The sequence below is a fragment of the Physeter macrocephalus genome, chromosome 8 (genome assembly GCF_002837175.3).
Source record: "Physeter macrocephalus isolate SW-GA chromosome 8, ASM283717v5, whole genome shotgun sequence".
Taxonomy (NCBI): domain Eukaryota; kingdom Metazoa; phylum Chordata; class Mammalia; order Artiodactyla; family Physeteridae; genus Physeter; species Physeter macrocephalus.
Genome location: NC_041221.1, coordinates 134,093,102 through 134,108,562, shown reverse-complemented (window position 1 = coordinate 134,108,562; position 15,461 = coordinate 134,093,102). Strand labels below are relative to the sequence as shown.

The following is a 15,461-nucleotide window of genomic DNA, read 5'->3' as shown; positions in this document are numbered from 1 at the left end:
GTGGGGACTGGGAATAAAGAGCACAAAGGATGGTGGGGCATTGTTTCTTTTAGGCATTGCTTTTGGCTGCTAGTAGAAAACCTGATTAAACTGTGGCTTAAACAAATGAGAGCTTTTATTTTGTTCATGAAACAAGAAATTCGGAGGTTGGCAGTTGCCACCTTCGTCCAGTTGCTCAAGGATACTGGGGCCAAGTCCCTGAAGAGTCTTTTGGACTTATCCTCATGGTCACAAGGTGGCTGTTCTATCCAGCCAACACATTTGTGTTCCAGGTAGCAAGAAGCAGGAAGGGGGGTGGGGGCTTATCAGAAAAGCAAAGGCTCTTTCAGAAATCCTGCTTAGATTCCATTGACTTGGTCACCCACAGCTCCAAGGGATTCTGGGAAGGCAAGTTTTCAGCTTTCCAGCCTCTAAAATAGAGGAAGACAAGGGAAAAGAGGGAGAGAATAGGTGTTCAGCGAGGCAACCTCAGGTATTTATTCCATTCTGTCGGTTTTATGATTTACGTTATACCCCTGGGCCTCTCACAGCCCACCCTCTAGGTCAGGGCTTAGTGGTCCCCTCAGGCAGACACAGTGCAAATGTGTTTAGGGAGGTGCCACGGGCTGCACAGTGAGACAGGGGTAGTGCTGAGTCATACACCCAGGTTTCCAACCCCCAGGTCTGCCCTGTTCCCCCATCCTCAGTGTTCGCACAGCAGGGTGAGGCCTGGCACCATAGAAACCTCATGAGTCTCTTGTCTCCCAGGCCTGGCGTCAGTGGAAGCCTACAGCTACAAGACCAACGAGTGGTTCTTCGTGGCCCCAATGAACACACGGCGGAGCAGTGTGGGTGTGGGTGTCGTAGAGGGTAAGGAGCGGCAGTGGGTGGTGGCCTGTTCCTGCCCTGGCCCCGGGCCTTCTCCTGGTGTCCTGACTCTATTCCTCCGTTACTGCTGAGTCTGGTACTAGTATCCTGATGAGCAGATGAGAAAAATTGAGACTCAGAAAGGTGAAGCTCCTGGCCCAAGGCTAGAAAGTGGGTGAGCTGGCTTGGGGGGAGTGGGAGGAGCCTAGAGGGGAGATGCTGGCCTGTTGCTTTGGCCACTTGTCTCCATTACGAGTTGGGGAATCCAGAGTCAAGATATAACCCAGGAGTATAATGTGGAGGGGGTGAGAGTCGATTGTTTGTTTAATTTTGTCCTCATGTTCACATGTTAAGCATTATTAACAGAGCCCCGAGTGAGGTGGGCACCTTTCCCCAGTTCTGATTAGTCACTGCAAGGCAGGTTGGTGGGTCCTGCTCTGGTCAGGAAAGGTGTGTGCGGTAAGACAGGAGCGAATGGTGAGGTCTGGGGCCTGTTAGACAGTGCACTGTAGTTTTTAAACGGTTTTCATCTCCAATTTCTCATTTTGTTCCTAAAACTCTCCTGAAGGAGATGTGCAGGACTTAGATTTTCTCCGTTCTCCAGAAGGGGAAACTGGTCCCAGAGGGGTAATCCATGTGCCCCATGCTAGTAAATAGCACAGCCACTCCTTGAACCCAGGTCTTCTAACTCCCAACTCAGACCATTAGCAAATGCCAATAGAGAGACATTTTAGAAATATGTATGAATTCAACGTATTAAAGCATAGAGTATTATTTGGACTAAAACGCTATACTTTGCAGGACAACACTGATTCATTAGCCTGTCCTGAAGTGGGAATTTAGCTGGAAATCTGTGCAATCACACATGTTCACAGGCATTGTCTATGTCACGTGCACACACAACACATACACGTGCTTCGGGGAGAGTGTAATGTGCAGTGAGTTAGACATTAATATAAAGATTCTTTTCTCTCGCTGCATTTCTTGGTCCATACCAGTATTATGTAGTTTAAATTTTAATTTAAAAGTATATTGTTCTAACATACTGAATGAGTCATCGTAGTGAGTGCAAGGATTTTTGTCCTCCTACCGAGATAAAATTGTTTCTTGCAATCTCATCCTCCCGTTGGAACAGAAATTGATTTGTCTGCCAGATGCAAGTGCTTTGTCTAGCCACCTTCCCATTTCCCCCCTTTTTCCTTAGCCAGGAATATCAAACAATAGAGTTGGGGTTAAAAATAGCGTATCCCTGAAAGGAGAAACCTTGAGTGGGTATTTTTTCAGCTGACGCAGAGTTGGAATGGTTGATGGGGCTTAGAGGAGATACCTTCCTGGTAGTCATTTGAAATACTTCCCTTGACAGAGCCTTCTGCGAGCATGTTCTGTGTGGCAGAAGTGCTGTGTGGTAGCACGCCCTGTTGACCCGGAGGACAGACTGGCGATTTATTTATCTTGTCCAGCCTGAATCTGAAGCTCTTTCAGCTGAGAGTCACCCTGGGGCAGCAGAGTCCAAGGGACAGCTTTGGTGAGAATGTCCAGGGAGGATCTTAAGTGGAGGCTCCTTCCCCATGGCCCTGAAGATACAGCTCCCCACGCTGTCTACACAGAACCCGCCTCCCTCTCATCGTCTCCTTACCATGGCTACATAGCCTAAATAACACTGGGGAAAAAAGAAAGAAAATCAGGATCATCTGCTACTGGCTGCCTTGAAGAATCTCTACGTAGGAAGAGGGACAGTGAGGCTGGGAGATTAGGCAGAAGCTCCCCGCAGAGCGGAGAGTGTGTGTTACAGAGACTGGGGTTGCCCTCAGGAGCTTCTCTTCTCCTCCACACCCCAGGCCTGTCTCCTCCCTAGTGATGGACAGCTGGCTGAGCAGGTGGTTACCTCTGAGCCAGCACACACCACGAGAGTAGCCTGGGTCCTGGAGGAGCTCTGAGTCAGGATTTTGCCCTCTGGCTTAGGCGAGGGCAGAGTCAGGAGGAGGTGTCCCTTTCTTCTAGAAGGGCTGGTTGAGAGGGCTGTGGGGGCAGAACCCAAAACCAGGCTCAATGATAGAAGAAGGAATAATTTTACATCTGATGCAGCAAACGTCCTGATGGTACAACATAGTTCTGAGCCTGAGAATCTCTTTCTCACTTAAAATAATTGCAGATTTTTTACATACTGGTTGTACTCTTGGTACCTCTCCATTAAGAAAGCACATAGTGACCAAAAAAATCTTTTGATTGAGTAACCCTGTTAAGTAGATTTGCATCTGGTGGTGTTTATTTAATCTGTAGCTAGTGTTTAAGATCCTTATTATAATTCCAGGGTCCCCCATAGGACTGAGACCCCAGGTGAGGTAGGACACCCCCCCACACACGAGACCTTCCCACTGTATTCTAAGACTACATGTTAAACCCAAATGTTTGAATCTCTCTCTGAGATCATTCAAATACCAATTTCCTGCACCCTTGCCCAACCTCACCGCCATCCTCAGAACAAACTGTTGCTCTTTGATAGCCGTTTATGATATTTTATTTTTAAAATAGGTGACGGTGTTTCAGGGGTCTTGTGCATGGCTCAGAGATTGCAAGGGGGTCTGCAGATAAATTCCAGCCAACCCAGCCCACAGTGCGCACAGAACACTCCATTCACACGTTCTGCCTGCCCGGGTTGTGGACAGAGTACAAAACATGGAGGAGACAATGTTTGGGTTCTCGTTGGAGAATATTTTTCCTTATTTGTTCTATCTGCTGTTGTGAGCCTTTACCCAGAAAGTCTGCCTGCCTGGCAGCACCTGGGGCCCTCAAGCTTTCCATCTCTCCGGTGTCTTGTTCTGGTGAAGATCTAATGAGTTCACTAGGAAGAATATGTTGAGCCCCAGTGACAGCAGGCCATCGCTTTACACTGGGTGTTTGGGGGTGCTTTTTGAGGAAGAGGTTCAGTCAGTACTGCTTTGAGGAGGAACTCAGGGCTTTAGAGGAAGTAGGAGACAGAGTCGTGAAGCATGCTTACCCTGGTTGGGGAGGGAGTTGTGGTCTTCCTGGGGGAGGGGGTCCTGAACCCTGATGGAGGTGAGGGTGCCCCAGTGGGTTACAAGTGGAGTTTCGGCCACGCTCCAGTTCTATGCGAGTCTGAAGCACCACCCTCAGCCACTTTGTCTGTTCCAGGGAAGCTCTATGCCGTTGGGGGTTATGATGGGGCTTCCCGCCAGTGCCTGAGCACCGTGGAGCAGTACAACCCGGCGACCAATGAGTGGACATACGTGGCAGACATGAGCACTCGTCGCAGCGGCGCAGGTACGGGGTGGGGGGAGGGTCAGGGGGCAGGCTGTGTCTGATCTCACAGGCTGTGTCTGGAGGCCAAGAGCTTAACATTCTACCTTATTTTCCCTCCCTCTTCTCTCCTTTCAGTGTGTATAATCCCACTTGCATCTTTGCAGCTGACACAAGCATTTAGGAGTTAACCCTTCTTGGGGGGATCCCTTTGGTAGAGAACAGATGAGATCATATTCCCTTCATCGTCATCTCTTCCATTTCTTTGGAGGTGTCTGCATCTCTTGAAAAGTGAAGCTTGCTATGTGCCAGGTGCTGTCCTAATAAGCACTTTCTATGCCTCATTTTATTTAATCCTCTTCACAGCCCTGCAAGGTAGACATGACATAACTCCACTTAACAGATTTAGAAAGTTAGTCAACCAGGGGTTGAGTAATTAGCCCAAGGTCGTGTCATTAGTCACTGGCAGAGTTGGGATTCCTACTCAGGTTTGTTTCATTTTGAAGTTAGATTTTTTTGACCCCAGATTATCAGAGTCTCATTCTCATGAAGTAGTATGACAAGCATGGCTGTCCCAGTCTTCCTTGGAAAAGCTCAACTTGCCTGTCTCTGTCTTGGGGGCTGAAAGCCAAGCTATTAGTGTTAATATTTGGAGATAAACTTACGTCTCCCCCAACTTTTCTTCACTTCAGCCCCCTCCCCCACGTGGGAGGAGAATAAATCCCCACATGGGGCCCACTTCCGCCTCCTGTGGGAAGACCAGGAGCTGTGTGGTCCTTTGGGATTTTCCAGGAAGTGGAGCAACAGCCCCTCTTCCCTGCTTTGTCTGCCCCATCATCTAGGGGCCCAGAGGAAAGGGTCTGGGAGGGCAGATGGAGGCGCTGGAGGCTGGGCACTGGCTCTCTGCTCCCGGTTCCTGTGGGACTGGTGACTGATGACCAGCCTGGCTTGCAGGAGGGCCACGTGACTTCTGGGAAGGGAAGCCACAACTGGGAGCTTTTCCCCACCATGTTATTACTTTATCCTTTTTTTTTTTTTTTTTTTGTATTTTTGAAGATTGAGTTGTGATCTCATTTTATACAAACAAACACATGACCACTTCCTTAGTATTCCTTAAAAATTATGCTATTTTAATATTTTTCAAGAACCACTGTATGCTCACTGGTTAGAAAAGAAAATGTCATATGATTCCATTTAAGAAACATTTGTGTTTGGAAGGCTATTTTTAGGGAGCTCGTCTCGTCTCTGCTGATCCCAACAGGTTGGCCCTTCCTGAATGTGCAGCAAATGCATGGAAGTCAGGAGGGCTGGATCTTGGTTCTGGGTCTGCTCGAATGTCCCTGTGGTCTTGGCCTCTGATTCCTCAGATGTGAAATGAGTGGGTTGCAATAGGTGTTCCCTAGGGCCCAGTTCAATTCACAGATCCTCTGGTTCTCCTGCCATCATAGGGCTCTTTTAGTAGTTTTGGTTTATGGTACTGGTAGAGTCTTCTTTGTATTTCCTGGAAATCCTGTGTGTGACTTGAGGTGTGCAAGAAAGTGTTCAAAGCCCAAGGAGACAGGGACAGCTCAGCAGGAGTGGAGCAGCACACTGAGGTCTGTGGCTGTTTCCAGGAGTGCCTCCAGCAGAAAGCGGGGAGGGCCAGCTCCGGACAGAGCCACGAGCACAGACCCACCTTAGAAAGTTCAGGCTCATCTTGTGGACGGAGCTGCCCTTGGAGGCCTTGCTGCTCTGTCTCTGTCAGGCTGCCCAGGGGTTATTGCTGAGGGGAGATCACTGGGGCTGTTCCTGCCTCTCACGAGGCACAGTGACCTTGATTTAAGGGGTGGTATCTCTCCCGGAGGTGGGTTCTTTCCTCAGGTCACTGTCAGTGCTCTGGCCTCAGGCTCCCAGGGCAGCCTTTCTTTAGTGCTTCACATCCCTGAGATTTGGAAAAGCCTCACATCTGGAGTTGGGAACCCACATACTCGTCCTGGTAGGTGTTCTTTGGTGGCTAAAGACCCAGAGACCCTGGCAGCAGGGGCCCCTGTGGCTCTAGGTCCAGGAAAGCTCTGTGTGAGCATTGGCAGAGGAGGCTGCAGAAGGGCACTGGTGCCCCTGAATGCCTGGAAGGCTGCTTGCTTCCTCAGCAGGGTGTGGGCAGTGCTAGCAGATGGCTGTGAGGAAAAGAGGCCATTTCTGGGTCCCAGCATGTGCTAGTTCCTCCTGCACATGGAGGTGAGGAAGATGAGGCAGCTTGGGAACACACTGAATTTTCTTAAACTCAAGCCCGTAAGATAGCCACTGTTGATACACCACCACCATCTGCTGTTAGTTGAGGGCAACTGCGGGGAGCCATTTGCACACCTGCATAATTGCTGGTGGGATTTTACACATCTTGTCATTCAGACAGTATTTGCTGAGAACCTACTACGTACTGTCACGCACAGGGAAACAGTCATGATAAGACAAACATGGTTCTTGTCCGTATGCAGCTTATATTCTGGAAATCTAGTCCTTGGGCCTGAAACCTGGCTGCACATTCCAGTCACCTGAGGTACTTTTTCTGATTCCTGACCAGTGTCTCTGGGAGTGAGGTTGTGGAATCTGTGTTTTCAAAACTTCCCCAGCTAATTGAGCTGTCCACACAGTGGAGTAGTCTGTGGTCCACTGGAACTACCGATCTAGTCCAGCTCCCTCACTATACAGTTGGAATACTGAAGGCCCCGAAAGGGAAGCACCACCTGGCGGGCAGGTTAGAGACACAGGTCCAGAACCCAGGTGTCCCGGCCACCACGTCAGCTGCTCTTTTTAGGCGCTCCTGCTTTCTGGATTTTATTTCCTTGACTTGTATTAGAGGATGTTAAAAGGTTATGCTAAAACCTGTAAATGATGCAGTCCTGGCCCTCAGCTCAGGCTTACCACCATCGTGAGTGATTCAGTGCCCCTCTGCCATCTAGGGAGGAGAGCACGGGGCCAGAAAGAACAGCTTCTGCTTCAAGACAAGCAGGGAGGCCTCAGCAATAATGATGTCAGCACACCTGCTGTGTAGTTTCCATTTCAACTCTTTCTGCTACATGCACACACAAACACACACTTATATATATTATATATATAATATTTATTTTTATGTGTCTGAATAGAAATGAGGTTATATTCGGCAGTTTTCAAGTTGATTTTATGAAGCAGGTAGGTGTCATTATATTTGTTTTATAGACGAGGACCCTGAGTTCCAGGGAGACAAAACAGCTCTCCCCCTGTCACCCTGCCGGTGATGGCTGTCCAGGACTGGACGCCAGGCCTCCTGGTTTCTGGTCGCTGCAGCCAGCCTGAGTCTGGGACTCTGTGCTCTGCCTTTCAGGGGTTGGGGTCCTCAGCGGGCAGCTGTATGCCACAGGTGGGCACGATGGGCCCTTGGTGAGGAAGAGTGTCGAGGTTTACGATCCTGGAACAAACACCTGGAAGCAGGTGGCAGACATGAACATGTGCCGGCGCAATGCAGGTAATATGACTGCTCCCTCCTTCTCTCCTTCTGGGGGAGGTTGTGGGTGTTTTCTCCCTGCACACACTAGCTCTAAAAGAGAGGCAGAGGGGGAGAGGCTCCCAGGGCCTGGGTCTGAGCTTGTACCCTGAGTAGGGAGCGTCCATTTGCTGGGCAGGGGAGAGCTTGGAACCCACAAAGCTAGCCACGGGGCGCCTCACAGGGCCCCCTCTTAGATGCAGAGGGTTCCTTCCCTCCCAGTGGCGGATGATGACTTTCCCTGCACATAGATGGACACAGACCCAGAAGAGCCTCTGGTTGCCATCTGTGCCCCCGGCCCAGTGGCTTTGTTGGGTAGCTAAGCATAGGGCTGTGTGGACAGTGTCAGACAATCACACTTGGTTCTATCTTTTCTTTGCCAGTGTCTGGCTATGAGAACCTCTCACCTCCCACCAGAAACCAATTTCCCTCCGTTCAGGGGTATCCATTGAAAGGATTCGTGATCCATTTTCCAAAGGACCACTTTCCTTATTCCCTTCTTTGTATTTTCTGTCTCTCCTTCCCTTCCCCTTTTCCTTCCTGTAGGAATGATTTTCCTTAGTGTTTAGGTTTTTTATGCCTGGAGCCTGACACCCCTATTAAACCATTTCCTTTTAGAACTTTGCCCTATGGGTTGTGTCCTATGTTGGTATATCTTGCTTTATGCCTTCTTACTCTATCATAGTGTTGGCTTAGCCCAATTTCCCAGGCTGGAAATACAAGCAGGTGACTTTCAGGCAGACTTATTTCCTTTATACTCAAATTACCTGCTTGCTAAACCCATTTGCAGATGACTTGTTGAAAGCGTAAACGAGAAAAAGAGGGAAGTTTATTAATTTGCTCATTGTCTAAGCCTGCTGTGATATAACCTGGCATTTGGCCTTGAGCCACACGAGTGAGGAATCATAGAACCTTCAAGCAGCTAATTCAAAAATTAGGTTTAGATGTAAATGCATGTGTATACACACATTCACATATAGATATTTCTATTTTTTATAACAAAAATGGAATCGTACTGTAATACTGGTTTATAACCTGCCTTTTTAATCCACTTTACAATCTTTTATGAATATCTTATTATAACACTAAACATATTTACATAATATTATTCTAAATGGCTATAACATAATTTAAATAACCAAGCTACTATTGGACTTTTAGGTCATTTCCATCTTTTCTCTAAGTAATGCTTTGGTTATTATAAGTAGTCTTTATAGCTAATTAATGCACACATTTAAAATTATTTCTTTAGAATAAAAGGCCAGAAGTGAAACTTTTGAATCAGAGGGAGTATATGTACTTTTGACACCACCCAGGAAGGTGATGCATTTTATACTCACCAGTATTTGAGAGTATGTTCACCAACACTGATAATTACTACTTTTTGAGCATCGTTAATCCCTGAGTCTAATTTTGAAAAAATGTACAGTATATTGGACTACGACCTTTTAAATCTTGGTGAGCAGTGCTTACATTTTCCTACTCTTGAGTCCCTGCTACACGAGACCTTGCCTTCAAACCAGCTCACTCTGAGATCAGGGTGGGTAGGAAGCCTTTTCCCGGGGAACTGTATGTGGATTCAGACCCCAATTGTGTAAAGGGATCACAGACACAACCATTAGTGCCCCACAGAGTGGATAAAATGGTTTATCAGGGAACAGCTAACAAGCAGAGTAGAAGTAGTGCACGTGAAATCCCCTGAGTTGTCTCCTTCCGCACGTAGCTCAGACTGGGTGTGGGAGGCCTGCATGCAACAGTGGGCAATGCTGCAGTAGAATGGGGTCTGTCCCTACAGTGCTCTGCCTGTTTATAGGGTCAAGGGCAGGGAACATCTGTGGGGCTATGTCGTCGTGAAAACTCCCTCGTCAGAGACATGACCTTGTTAGGAAGGGGGATCCTCAGATCCCAGTGGCTGTTGTGTGTTTGTCCGTCGAGCAAACTGAAACCCGAGGAGCCAGTTGTCTGTTATTCTAGCAGGAAGGGGAGGAAGAGCGCCTCCAGGGCAATCCAGACTTGTCTCTGGTCCATCCCCTTTGCTGCTTCTGCTGTCATGCCTTCTCTGGCCTCTGTTTGATTCCCAGGGGTCTGTGCAGTGAATGGGCTCCTGTATGTGGTTGGAGGGGATGATGGATCCTGTAACCTGGCTTCGGTGGAGTACTACAATCCTGTCGCTGACAAGTGGACGCTGCTGCCAAGCAACATGAGCACAGGGCGGAGCTACGCAGGTCAGTGTGCTCCACCCCCATCCTGGGGCCCAGATGGGGGTGGGGCAGGTGGGGGCTGGGTTAGCTTGCTTAACTTGGGGCTGAGTGCCTCCTTCAGGCATGGCAGATGATTGTCACATGTCACCACTCCTTCATTCTGCGCCCACGACAGATACCCATAATTAGCACTCGTTTCCCCAGCGAAGCTGAATGTAGCCGTAGACTTCTTCTTGGCACAGTGTTCCAGGGAGCCACTTCCGACTGATCTGAGTTGTCATAAGAGGTTTTAGAATTTCATTGCCCTTCCTGATTTGTTTTGTGCTGGGCCCCTAGGTGGAATAAGATACAGTTCTTGTTTTCCAGAAATTAAATTGGAAAGATAAGACCTGCCTACAAAAATAGGAAATACAAGATGATGTACATGTAAGTTCTAAATGAAATGTACTGCACAGGCTTTAGGACATGACATGCGAGAACTGGCAGAGTCAGGGAACACTTCCCGGAAGAGGTGGAGCCTGATTAAACTTTGAGGGTGGGTCACAGTCATAGAGGTAGCTGCCCTTTGCCAGGTGCCCACTCACTGGGCCACAAAGCAGTCTGTTAGGTACGGTGTATACATACACTCTTATCTTTTCAACAGCCCTCTGGTTGAATGAGACTCCATTCCATTTAATTTTTTTTTTATTTTTATTTATTTATTTATTTATTTTTTTTGTGGTATGCGGGCCTCCCTCTGCTGCGGCCTCTCCCGTTGCGGAGCATAGGCTCTGGACGCGCAGGCTCAGCGGCCATGGCTCACGGGCCCAGCCGCTCCGCGGCATGTGGGATCCTCCCAGACCGGGGCGCGAACCCGGTTCCCCTGCATCGGCAGGTGGACGCGCAACCACTGCGCTACCAGGGAAGCCCTCCATTCCATTTTATAGATGATGAAACGGAGGTTGGAATGTTTAAGTAATCTGCCCAAGACCATGTGGCTAAAAAAGTGTCAAAGTCAGAATTCAAACCCAGGTCTGAGTCCCAAGCCCATGCCTTTTGTGCTACTGTAGCTCAGGGTGCGGGGGGAAAGCATTCTAAGCAAGAGGCTGGAGGGAAGAGGGAGGAATGAGGCGGCTGTAGAGGCTTATTCCTGGTGGGGTGTGTGATGGTTTTGATGAAGTGTGGGGGATAGGATCAGAGTCAGTGGGGCTGAGGTTGAGGGCCTATAGGGAGACAAGCAAACACAGATATGTATGAGGTATTGGTTTGGCCAAAAAGTTTGTTCGTTTTTTTGTTTTTTTTGTTTTTTTTTTTTTTTACTAGATGGCTCTAGTAGTGCTTAGTTGCTTTTAATGTCATTTGAAACTATTTTATTAGATTGTATTGTGACAGATGTCATATCAGCGTGTAGTTTTAAAAAAACTTATCAAAATTGGTGAATTTTTGTGTAGCCATTTTATGATATCGATGGAAGAAAAAAAGCAACATTTTTGGCATCTTATGCTTTTTATTTCAAGAAAGGTAAAAACGCAACTGAAACGCAAAAAAAGATTTGTGCAGTGTATGGAGAAGGTGCTGTGACTCATCGAATGTGTCAAAAGTGATTTGCGAAGTTTCGTGCTGGAGATTTCTCGCTGGAAAATGCTCCATGGCCGGGTAGACCAGTTGAAGCTGATAGCAATCAAATCGAGACATTAATTGAGAACAAGCAATGTTATACCACGTGGGAGATAGCTGACATACTCAAAATACCCAAATCAAGCGCTGAAAATCATTTACACCAGCTTGGTTATGTAAATCGCTTTGATGTTTGGGTTCCACATAAATTAAGCAGAAAAAAAACCCTTCTTGACCGTATTTCCGCATGCGATTCTCTACTTAAACATAACGAAAACATTCTGTTTTTAAAACAAATAGTGATGGGCGATGAAAAGTGGATACTGTACAATAATGTGGAATGGAAGAGATCGTGGGGCAAGCGAAATGAACACCACCAACCACACCAAGGCCGGTCTTCATCCGAAGAAGGTGATGTTGTGTATATGGTCTGATTGGAAGGGAGTCTTCTATTATGAACCCCTTCTGGAAAACCAAACAATTAATTCTAACAAGTACTGCTCCCAGTTAGACCAACTGAGAGCAGCACTCGATGAAAAGCATCCGGAATTAGTCAACAGAAAATGCATAATCTTCCATCAGGATAACGCAAGACCGCATGTTTCTTTGGTGACCAGGCAAAAACTGTTACAGCTTGGCTGGGAAATTCCGATTCATCCACTATATTCACCAGACATTGCACCTTCGGATTTCCATTTATTTAGGTCTTTACAAAATTCTCTTAACGGAAAAAAATTCAATTTCCTGGAAGACTGTAAAAGGCACCTGGAACAGTTCTTTGCTCAAAAGATACAAGGTTTTGGGAAGGTGGAATTATGAAGTTGCCTGAAAAATGTCAGAAGGTAGTGGAACAAAACGGTGAATACGTTGTTCAATAAAGTTCTTGGTAAAAATGAAAAATGTGTCTTTTATTTATACTTAGAAACTGAAGGAACTCTTTGGCCAACCCAAGAACTCAGCTCCTTGTATTTGGTTCTCCAGAAACTGGAAGAATTAGAGCTAACATTTATTTATTGAGCATGTACAATGTGCCAGGCATCATCCTAAGTATTTATGACCATTATCATGTATAATCTCCATCATGACTCCAATGGTATTCTTATTCCATTTTCCATCTTGTTTGGATTTCAGTGCAAAGGAAGATTATGCCATGCAGGCTCAAAGGGGTTTGTATCGCATTCTGTCTGCCCAAGGCTTCAATTAATGAACTTATTTAAAATTTTTTTTCTCATTTAGGATTTTTCTCAACTAGATAGAAAAGATTTTAGAGGCATTTTGGTCCTAGAGTGATTCTGTTCTCTTGGTTAATTATTAAAAACCAGCACTGTCATTTTCTCTCCAAAGCTGAAGTGGGAAGTACAGGGCATTTTCCTGTATGAGGCAGTGAGGCCAGTGAGCGATCCCACCTTGGCTCCACGTGAGCCTTAATGAGAGGGCAAGGTGCAGGTGTGAGTAGTTAGAATTTTGTGTAAGTGCTGAATATTTCATGTCCATTTCTTTACTGTTTGCCCACCCCATAAGTAGGTGGGAAGGAGATGAGCAGAGGTGCGATTTGTGTTCAAACCCATTGACTGAGTGAATCTCTTATCTTAGAATCTATGGATATGGCCTAAAATGCAAAGATTTATGGACAAAGTTATTTATTGGAGCAAAAAACTGAGAATTACTTAATGTCTGACATGAGGGAAATAGCTAAATAAGTTGTGGAATATTTATACAGTGGACGTGTTTTTAACATGAGAAGAAGTTTGTGATAGACTGGTCGAGAAAAGGATGATGCAAAATGTATGTACCGCATGAGCTCAGTCGAGCAGTCCTGGGTCATGGGGGTTAGAGTAGCTCCTGCTTACAGAAATGGATACTGGAGTCACATCTGAATTTGAGTCCCACCTCTGCCACTAGCCCTGGAACTCTGGGCAAGGTAGTCAGTCTGACTGAACCTCTGTTTTCTCATTTGTAAAATGAGAATAAAATCATATCAAGCCTGTTAGGGCTGTTGTGAGAATGAAACGTGATAATACGTGGAAAGCACTTAGCACAGTGCCTGCCTGGCAGGTAGAAACCACTCAGTCAATGATTGTGGTTGTTATTAGTAAGCCAGGAAATATTCCAAAAAAGATAATGGTGATTCTCTTTGTATGTAGGGATTAAAGTTCTTTTTCTTGGTGTTCTTCTGTGTTTTCCAAAATTTCCATAATGAGAATATTTTATTTTTAGAATCAGAAGAGAAAGTTTATATAAAAAGCAATACAGGAGCCTGCTTTTTAAAGACATGCTCCCTTGAGAAAGAGGAGCCTCAGGTGCAGGCAAGATGTTCTCAGGGTCAGGCAGCACCATCTGGGTCTGAGGACTTGGGTTCTCCCCACTTCCATTCTTTTATGTCTGCGGCTTTATCCAGGAATTAACATGAAATGCATGTCTTAGCAGGATGTCACCATTGGGGTGTCCTGGGCTTTCTTTTAGCAATGTTCTCTCAATCTCATCTTCAACCAGAAGATTTGATAGTGGTGGTAATATGTTAAAATAAGGCTCCTAGTTACACCTTAACTATAAGTTAGAATTTGGTTCAGCTGCAGGTACCAGAAAAACTGACAGATACCTGCTTAGATAAGGAAGTATCTTTTTTTGTGTGTATGTATTTGTCCCAGGCAGAAAGGAGTCCAGGGTTGGCCTGGTGCCTCAGACTGTCATCGAAGCATCAGGTTTCTCCTGTGTTTTCTGTTCTGCCAGCTTTATGAATAGCTGCTGCCGCTGCCCCTTGCACCTTGCGTGAGCTTCTTCCAGGCAGGACGAGGAAGAAAACCAAAGTTGCAGCACTGGCAGACTTGTAGTTACAATCTCATGGGCCAGGATTGGGTCACATAGCACCTCTAGGTGCAAGGTAGTCTGGGAAGCTGAGCTCATAACTTGCTGGTCTCTATAGCAGAGGACAGCAAGTAGAAGGGATGTTGAATGAATCAGCCTATAGTATCTGCTGCATAACTGTAACCCATTACAAGCAAGATTTTAGGCTCATAAGTTAGCTGTTGAGTATGGTTCAACCTGGCCAAAACAGTAACACATACAGACATGTCTAGAATGTTTATCCAAGTACAGAATTTAGCATTGGAGGGGTCTTTCAGTTAGATGACATTGAATATATGGGAATGGAGCCTGAAGAGGTACATGGACTTGCCTGAAGCCACAGTGCAGCTTGACTGGTGGCAGAGCTAGGATGGGAATTCAGTTGTTCTTGCTGCCATGAAGTCAGTCTATTGTTCTTTCTACTTCATTTCAGTGCCTTCTAAAAGGAGACATGTATCACTCATCACTTCTCTTAAAGTGATACAGATTTAGAGCTGTGAGGTTTCCAGTGCGGGTGCTGAGTGTCATTACACTGAGCGCTGGGGTTGGGGAGGGGAGTCACTACGATACGGTGTGAGTCGGTGTGATGACGCGGGGTGAGATCACTCACCTGTGGTGTTGAGGGACTGTGCTCTGTGTTTAAACATCTTGTGGAGACTTGGCTGTTAGAGCGGGAAACAGCCAGCTGCTGGCAACCGGAGTCCACAGGCCCTTCAGTATTTGGGTACAAATCGTGCCCATTTCCCTTGGCTATGGCTTGGGATGTTGTGGGTCATGAACTCCTTGTGACTCTGAATAAGTTCGGAGAAGCGAAGATGGTAACTTTCTCCCCCTTTCATCTTAGGTGTTGCTGTGATTCACAAGCCCTTGTGACCCCACCTCCCACTGCCAGGAGGTGGAGGAAGGGAGGGGTGCTGTCTGTGACTCGGCACAGTGGGACCACGCTGGCTGGGTGCCACTCGCTGCCGGAGTCTGCAGAGGAGCGGGGACCGCCCTCCTCCAACTTGGCAGTGTCGTCAGGGTGGGAAGACAGTGACCCACCTCCTGCTCCTGCAAGGTGTTTCGTCCTCTGCCCTGAGCAGTGGGTTCCTGATAGCTCCGGCTGCACCTTTGAACGTTCTTTTGTGCGTTTCTACAGGGACATCAGAGAACCTGGAACCTGTGTGTGTGTGTGTGTGCGTGTGTGTGTGTGTGTGTGTGTGCGGAAAGTGGGGAGT

General features: G+C 46.9%; 1 protein-coding gene across 1 annotated transcript in view; it reads left to right on the top strand.

The window, feature by feature from the left end:
• KLHL3 (kelch like family member 3) overlaps nt 1–15,414 on the top strand; it is a 69,671-nt gene extending 54,257 nt beyond the window's left edge. The window contains exons 8-12 of the mRNA XM_024122461.3: nt 748–849; nt 4,000–4,128; nt 7,445–7,585; nt 9,685–9,828; nt 15,089–15,414. Of these exons, the coding sequence (XP_023978229.1) occupies nt 748–849; nt 4,000–4,128; nt 7,445–7,585; nt 9,685–9,828; nt 15,089–15,117 (545 nt within the window). The 3' untranslated portion in view covers nt 15,118–15,414. The remainder of the gene's footprint in view (nt 1–747; nt 850–3,999; nt 4,129–7,444; nt 7,586–9,684; nt 9,829–15,088) is intronic.
• The last annotated feature ends 47 nt before the right edge of the window (nt 15,415–15,461 follow it).